This window comes from Neolamprologus multifasciatus, chromosome 22 (genome assembly GCF_963576455.1).
Source record: "Neolamprologus multifasciatus chromosome 22, fNeoMul1.2, whole genome shotgun sequence".
Taxonomy (NCBI): Eukaryota; Metazoa; Chordata; class Actinopteri; order Cichliformes; family Cichlidae; genus Neolamprologus; species Neolamprologus multifasciatus.
Genome location: NC_140459.1, coordinates 24,440,729 through 24,448,999, shown reverse-complemented (window position 1 = coordinate 24,448,999; position 8,271 = coordinate 24,440,729). Strand labels below are relative to the sequence as shown.

General features: G+C 39.4%; 1 protein-coding gene across 1 annotated transcript; it reads right to left on the bottom strand.

Annotated features, from left to right (window-relative positions):
- Nucleotides 1–1,161: 1,161 nt before the first annotated feature.
- Nucleotides 1,162–7,352, bottom strand: LOC146493544 (sodium-dependent neutral amino acid transporter B(0)AT1-like). The gene is made up of 12 exons (XM_085147518.1): nucleotides 7,157–7,352; nucleotides 5,420–5,560; nucleotides 5,149–5,286; nucleotides 4,883–5,064; nucleotides 4,682–4,792; nucleotides 4,471–4,583; nucleotides 4,116–4,244; nucleotides 3,444–3,600; nucleotides 3,166–3,370; nucleotides 2,920–3,079; nucleotides 2,096–2,258; nucleotides 1,162–1,412 (listed from the first exon to the last, which is right to left on the bottom strand). Exons 1-12 carry the CDS (start codon nucleotides 7,350–7,352, stop codon nucleotides 1,242–1,244), a joined length of 1,866 nt encoding a protein of 621 aa, XP_085003644.1. The 3' UTR covers nucleotides 1,162–1,241.
- Between the last annotated feature and the right edge of the window lie 919 nt (nucleotides 7,353–8,271).

Sequence of the window (8,271 nt, the reverse complement as noted above, 5' to 3'; positions counted from 1 at the left end):
GATACAGGCTTGATTGTTGTCTCTAGCTCTCTCTGATATTGCTAACATTCATTCTTAATCAAGCACACCAAAGCTGTCCCATTTCCTATATTATGGTCATATTAAGCAGCGATGTCCGCTTATGCATTGAAAAGAGCAAAAAACAAATCCAGCCAACGGTGTCTCAGATATTATGTGTGAAGTTTCTTTCACTGGCTGACTCTGCGCCGATTTTAATTCAAGTGCTCCGGTCAAAAGCCAAACAAGTTGGGCGTTACTAAACTGCCCCATCAGTGTTATATATATTCATGTGTCAGTCCTATTGTAGGAGCCAAATAGAGGTTTCTGGCCTACATCCAGGGTGCAAGGAGGACGGAATAAAGTCTGAAGGAGCAACTGAAGCACTAACAAAGAACTATTTTACTGCCTGACCTGCGCATTTCGACATCACGCCTTCATCACGGGTCATCATAAAAATAGATTTTTATGACAGAACATTTTTAATAGGCGAAGCGCAGAGTGGAAACATGAAGACACTATGTGAACTTACAATAATTTGCTGTTCCTTTGGATCATAAAGGGGAGTGCCACATTTAGTCCATGAGCTGGAGGTGCAATTTTGATGTGGTGGTAAGATAATAATGTGCTTGATAACAAGTGCAGTTTGCACCTGAAACACCTTAATTATTATATATTCACTAATTTAAGTTATGTTTAATTAGTGGATATATCCAAACTGCTTCTCTTTTCCCGGGGGAAGTGACATCACCACCTGTCAAGCATAGACATATTCAAAGGTCAGTAAATTTAGTTTATAATTCTCAGTTATAGTTATTAAATGTTGCAGTCATCGGATTCTTTGATGTCTGAGTATTTAAAAATAAGGATCAAGTCTTTTTCAAACATTTGGTGACCATCTTTTATTCCCTTGTCTTCAAATTGATACAGTTCCACACGGCTGGTTTCTGCCACCTGCTGGTATGAATATGCTTCTGCAATGCATTCGGCATCCATCCATCCATCCATACACCTCTACTGAGCAGTTAAATGAACTAATCCTCCAATAACTCAACAATAATCTAATGGCAAAGCTTACTTAAATATGTATTCACATGTCAAAATATGTTACATTTGATCCCCACCATGACAAAAGTGCACTGATGAAAGAGACATGATGCTTCTGATGCTGACACTGAATTTAAATAACTTTTCCTTTATTAGACAAAATAAAATATTTTTGCCTGACTTGTTTAGGCAATTGTTTATATCTGATTAATGTCTTTCTCTGGCTTCATCTTTTTCTTGCAGCGTACAAAAACCAGCCTGCACAAGGCATAGACAGGCACCACCAGACTGGGAATTCCTGCCAAAACAAAGATGACCACATTGATCCATGAAGGGTAAGGCACTGATGCCAGAGTTGGAAATTCGTCCTGCAAACCATAAAACAGCACAATGAGCAAACAAGCCGGCATGTTTTCATTACTGTTTAAACTTCACACAAGCAACTATTGCAAATATATAGAAAAATTCAATGAGGGGCCCCTCCCCCACCCAAATCCCTCAGAATCAGCTAACTTTTTTGTACTACAATAAAAGCACATTTAAAAAAGCCATGTGCCACCTTGATAGTCATGATATCATTAAAATGGGGGGTTTCCAGCTGGTCATCATGAGCCTGTGAACTTCAGTTGGTGCCATAAAGTTAGGCTGGATGGAAATATAATTTGTTTGACTCAACCCTCCAACCCGATACGCCAACCCAACACCTCTGTTTCAGCCGCTGTTGATGAAACCAACAGGGCGAGGCTTCCTGAACATTTTGAACCCAACAGGAGAGTTGAAGGAGTTATTGCAGCTTTGCAATAGCTGTCAACTCCCCGCTTCAATCCATCAAAACAACCTGTAAACCTGTCCTGCTGTCTGACAATAAAAATCTGGAGGGTTTTTTTTTTTTATATTATGCAGGTAAAAATGAAATTTCTTCATTAAATGTGGTAAAATAACATAAAACAAAAACAGCTGATTCTGAGAGATAATGTTGATTTTTTTTCTTTTTCTTTTTTTTTTTTTAGATTTCACAGATTTTTATAAGAAGTGGTCTTTGTGAACTCACGTAGTCGGGGTCCCAGACTAAATAGGTGAGTTCTTGTTGGGTTTGAGTCACCAGGTAGAAAACTAAAATGACCAGGAGGATGAGAGGGCTGGTGAATCTCAGGGAAATCTGCCAGAAGATGCAAGGCTTCTTTCCAATCATGAACTTGATGTCTTCATTGAACCTGTCACACAAGAGGGTTTTAATGAAATTAAACTTGATTTAATTCATGGAATTATAACTTTATTTAAATAAAACAAAAACAAAAATGAAAGAACAAAAAGTAAATAGACTCATATTAAAGTAGAACCAATATAAAGATCAGTAAACAGTAAAGTTAGAACCTGTAGAAGCAATGTGCAAGGTGATTGCTTTAAAGGGACCTCTACAGTCTGCAGTGGTGGATGGACAAAGTTTCAAATGATGAGGTCAGCATGTGTACAAATGATCCCTGCTTCTGCTCTTATGAAAAGTTGAGCGAGAAAGGATAACTATCATCTCAGGCACACGGCTCTGGTTATGTTTAGGAGGGGCAGTCAGTCAGAAGGAAGTTGTTTTAAAGGGCATAAAAAGAGGGTGGGGCTGCACCAAAGACAAATATAGGCTGAATGAGAAATGCTTTTAAACAGTGGATTGTGCAAAGCTACAAATAATAAAAGTTGGAGCTGGAAATGAGCATAACATAGGCTCTTAAATATTTAATTGTTATCCAACTGTGCTAAATGCACCAAATAAAGATTGATGACAGCTTGATTTACAGGACATCATGTTCATGATTTTACAGATGTGTGGCTGCTCTATATAATACAATATTATCTAAAAATACATAAACTTTGTGCACTAACCTGTCAATGCCATAGATGTAAACAACAGCTATCATCTCAGTCAGGCCAATGGTCAGCAGTGGGATTGATCCAGCAAAGTTATCGAAGAGAGTTACCCAATAAAGGCCTGACTGCTGTGCAAACAGGAGACAGATGATGAAGGATACAAGACATGTTACTCCTGAAAGACATGAAAACAAGGGAGCTTGTGTTAACATTGGGGTTGCAGGCCGACGTGTTGATTGTTTAGTCTTTGAAACAGAATACCTGTCAGTGCCTCTTGGGGCCATTTTTTAGGAAATAAATTCAAGTCTTTCAAAGGGACTACGACTCCTTCGATGTTGCCAAAAAGTGTTGAGAGTCCAAGGCAGAGAAGCATGATAAAAAACAGGACAGACCAGGCTGGGGAACCCGGCATTTTGGTAATGGCCTCTGTGAAGACAATAAAGGCCAGACCTGTTCCCTCCACTCCCTGAACAAACACAATGCAGATTAGAATAAAAATGGGAAATGGGAGTTTGATAGATTTTCATTAAAATAGGCACCTCACTGAGGAGTTTCTGCATGTCACAGGTTTTAATGTCCAGTCCAAAAACAGTATCCGGATTGGAGCTGTTCAGATGATGAAGGGCTGCATTGTAGTTGCTGGCAGTGATGCTGTCTTCAGGGAGTTCAAATCCATTTAGTAACATCCTGATGTTTCTAAGAAGACATTGCCAATGAGAATAGTAATTACAGGAGTGTACCTTAGTTATGCAAATAACCTTTTTTAGATTTTTAACTAAAGATGAAAAAGAAAAACATAAGAAAGTTAATTTAGGAATCTTAAATAGTACAAACACTGACAAATCTAGGTTAGAAAAATTAAGCAAATATGGAAGGACCTTAACGCTGCATTCTATTAAAAAAAAGCCACCAGATGGCGATAGCTGTGGCACTTTTTTAAATCTTTTTTTTCCAATCAAGATGTCAATGATGAAAATGCTCAACTCTTCATAAACAAGCTGTCCATTTTTCATACATATACATATATACCAGTTAATAATTTTTGTTGTGCTAAAGCTCGAATGTTTGTTTTTTGCAAGAAAAATGAGAATAATTTTTCAAAAGTTCCAAATTTTTCAAAAGGTTTTTAAAGTCCTGGTCAGCAAGTTTAGTGACATTTACTAAAATTATGTAGCAAACTTTTTCAAAGCCTTAAAATAAGCTTTACTCACTCACTGATACAGGTGTCATATTTGTCAGTGGCCCTGAAGCCAATGACGGTGTAGGTGACTGTGGCAGCATAGATTGAGGTGAGGCCAGTTATAATAGTCAGCATCACCGCATCTTGCATGCAGTTGTTGCTTGGTGAAAGAAAGTAAAAATAGAAGTGAGTCGAATCTTACTGTAACAGTCATGTAGTGATACATTCAGTAAAAGGACTAGATGTTGCAGTCCCTGATAATGCATTGCTTTAAATGGTGAGAATCTTGAGGGGTGGCTGTTATGAGGAAAGGCAGCCCAGAAACTGGGGATTAGAGATCTGATCTAGATTATCAGAAAATATAAGCCTTGCTTTAGAAGTCTTACTGGACAGGGTTGTAGCTTGAGAAGGAGATCAGGCCTCCCCATGCTAAACTAAAGGCATAAAAGACCTGGGCACCTGCATCCAACCAGGTTGTTGGGTTCATCAGCTCATCCACCTGCGAGGGTGAGACACATAGTGTAATGTAGCTTTGTATTAAGATATTTACACAATGTTACATGATGTATATTTATGATAGAACTTTGAAATACACACATCTGGTGTGAACAGGTACTTCACTCCCTTCATGGCTCCTTTAAGAGTCAGTCCTCTGATCAGGAAGATGGCCAACACTACGTAAGGCAAGAGTGCTGTAACGTACACTGCCTGAGGTCATGAAAAGATATGACAAATTGTTAAATAACAGCAATAAGACTGATTAAGCAATGCTTGTTTTTGAAAAAAAGTTCAGTAAACCTTTCCTGAAGTACTGATCCCCCGTATGTAGCAGATACAGATGACTGTCCAGGCAGCTAACAGACAGATCACTATGGGCCACTGGAGTCCGCCAGAGTCTGTTATTGAGGCAGAAGCATTCAGAGTGACTCTGTAAAAGTAATAATCCACTGTGGAGCTCTGCTGACACTCGGATATAAAGCCTGAAAATGCATAAAAGTCAACACTTGTGATTAGATATTGGAGACTAACAGATTCTAAGTATGTGCTTGTGTCTTTTCAGCTACCTGTTCGGTTGTCATTGAGAGGACACTGGGTCCAAGGCAGCGGGCCTTGAAAGGAATTAAAGAGATACCACATGATCCAGGCTATTAAGGTGTTGTAGTACAAGCCAATCAATAAAGAGACCAGCATGGAAGCAATACCTGTAGGAAAGGATCATTATCAAACATCACATTTACACAGCACCAAGCTTTCATTAACAACTTTGTGTTCCTGTAGTACCGATAATTCTCCCATTTGTTCCTTGTGTATGTGGTTGTAGAGGCCGTTACTTACCAACACCAGTCAGATAGGGGTTGATGGCCCTCCACACACCCACACTGCCTTTCCTGAGTCGCTGGCCAATGCCAAACTCCAGCAGCAGAAGGGGCAATCCTTCTAGCACCAGCAGGATGATGTAAGGAATCAAAAAGGCACCTGGAACATGTTGATCAGCAGCACAATTAGACAGTCAGAGGTGTTTGCAATACCTCGCATACTTAGATACTTAGTAGTGGAATAAGGTTTGGAAGTCAGATGCAATCAAATCTGAGCTGAGCTGGTTTATGCGGGCGATCGTGGCTCAAGAGTTGCAGTTCGTCTTGTAATCGGAAGGTTGCCGGTTCGAGCCCCGGCTCTGACAGTATCGGTCGTAGTGTCCTTGGGCAAGATACTTCACCCATTGCCTACTGGTGGTGGTCAGAGGGCCCGGTGGCGTCAGTGTCCGGCAGCCTCGCCTCTGTTAGTGCGCCCCAGGGCTGCTGTGGCTACAATGTAGCTTGCCATCACCAGTGTGTGAATGGGTGGATGACTGAATGTAGTGTAAAGTGCTTTGGGGTCCTTAGGGACTAGTAAAGCGCTATACAAATACAGGCCATTTACCATTTATCAGCTGTTCCATGTGTGAACATTGATATGTTATACATGTGATATACATGTAACGGCTCTAAACGCCCATTCAGATAATTATGAGATCCCATAGGCACCTATGAAAAATATATACACAAAGATAGATATCTCAAAGAGAGTGGGAGCACGGTTCATATTTTCAGCAGTGGTGTAGATTGGTAAGCTGCAACCAGAAGTTTAACAAAAACTGTCAGGGGCTTGCTGGGAGATCAGTGACATTAATACTTGAATTTTTAAAAATGGCTTTTAAAAATGACCCACCCCCCTTTTTTTTTTCTCTTTCTTTTGCAGTTTTTTTTTTGGAAGTGAATGTGTTTCTTTGTTACTGAACAATGCTAGAGTGTGCATGAATTAGACAGCCACCGACACACATGACTTTTGTACATGTGATGAAGGGCAATTGTTGTTCAAGCAACAACACTGTTATCATAGATTAAACTCTTGATTTCTGAGATGGCATTGCCACAGCAAGTACATGACACTGACAGCTTTTGTGGGCTTTCAAGCCAAGACTGGTGGAGATCAGTGGTGGAGTCAAAGCTAATATTTGTTTCTGTTTTCCATGAATTAAAAAAATTATTATTATTATTGCTTATTTGAAGGAAAAGGTCACAGCTTAAAATAAAGCTCTAATAAAAATCTTTAATACACTGTATAATTTTTGCTTCAATTAAAACATAGCTTTAATTTATCAAACATTATGTTTGCTGCCCAATAACGATCATTGAGAGAAGTAAGGGCCCACCCCCTTTTCCTTTAGCCAATCTAATTCAGGGCCTTTTACCTTCCCAAATGTATCTTGACAACAATTTGTCCCATTCATTAAATTGTTTGTGGCTTATTTCTATTGGCAATGTTTAAAATAAATATCATAATGTAGCTTTGTTGTGATTCAGACACTTCCAAATGTCAAGTATTAATTTCCAAAGCTTCCACTAAGTTTCCTAGAAACTTAGAAAATAGACTTTTAAAACTATTTTCTAATTCTTTCTAATTCAGGAAAATGTTTAAAAGACAAAAACAGCAACATACCCACGAACCTCTATAACACTGCAATAAAAAATGACAATACTGTAATTGGAGACAGAAATAATGCGATGCTTTACTGTTTTCTTCTGGCCTTACCTCCTCCGTGGGTTTGACACAAGTAAGGGAATCTCCACACATTCCCAATCCCTACACAGAAGCCCACACATGTTAAAATGTACTGAACTTTGTTATCCCATTTGGGTCTGTCACCATCTTCTTTTTCCATCTTTTCCAGGTCCTCATAGTTTGGGATCCTGAGATCCAGTCCTGGGTTGGGAAGAACCAGTCTCATGGTTGCCCAATAAAACAGAGATGTTACTCTATGGTTCTGGAAAGTCAAAGTGAGGGCTTATTATAAGCACAAGCCTGGGTTGAAACAAGTTTATGATCTTTTGCTTTATCTGATAAGTGCACAGAGTGTACATTTGCACTGATAAGCAAATGTACACTCTTTGTCGGTACTGTATAAGTCACAAATTTTAATCAAACATTAATCATAAACAATGGCATGGTAGCTCTCAATAATCCTCACAGTGCTTGAATCTACTGATCACCTGTAATCCCATTTTGCAACTCAGTCACCCAGGAGAAGTCATATTGTTTCCAGGAGCTGATAAGGGAGTACATGAACTTTGCAGGGAACTTTGATATGCAGCCTATTATGTGACGATGATAACTGAGTGCTCACAGTTAATGGTGGAAGAATTCAAAGGGAGTCATGTGTGGTACGAACAGGCTCTAAAACCAAGCCAGCTATTCAATGAGTTAAAATTAGAGTGGAAACTGAGATGAAAACTCCTAGAACCCACCTGCTTAGAATCATGCCACCAGGTTCAAACACATTAAAAGTAAAAAAACAACAACAACAACAAACAAACAAAAAGTAAAAAGTGCATCATCTTTGGATATTCCATGGCCATCTCCAAGGCAATCATACAAATCACCATTAACTGCAGAAGATAACAAGGTGATGTAGTGTCCCCATTGCTGTTTTGCATAGGCCTAAGCCAACTTGTCACTGAGAGTGTATACTGATTCAGGAGTGGAGCGACCATCAGCCGCCTCCTGTACAAAGCTGACGTTAAGATGTATGTCAGGAACAAGCAAGACATCGATTTACTGCTCCAACGCAAAAGGCTCTAGAGCGAGGACATATGAATGCCATTTGGGCTGGATAATGTGGCTGAATGTTTTCAAAAACAGGAGATAGT

What these genes read in the sequence shown, in the direction of transcription:
- LOC146493544 (XM_085147518.1), bottom strand. Translation starts at nt 7,352, where the DNA reads ATGAGACTGGTTCTTCCCAACCCAGGACTGGATCTCAGGATCCCAAAC. An exon ending in GCCCCAAGAGGCACTGACAG is followed by an intron (nt 3,080 to 3,165) that starts GTATTCTGTTTC and finishes CATGTCTTTCAG; the next exon opens with GAGTAACATGTCTTGTATCC. An exon ending in TACATCTATGGCATTGACAG is followed by an intron (nt 2,259 to 2,919) that starts GTTAGTGCACAA and finishes CTTGTGTGACAG; the next exon opens with GTTCAATGAAGACATCAAGT.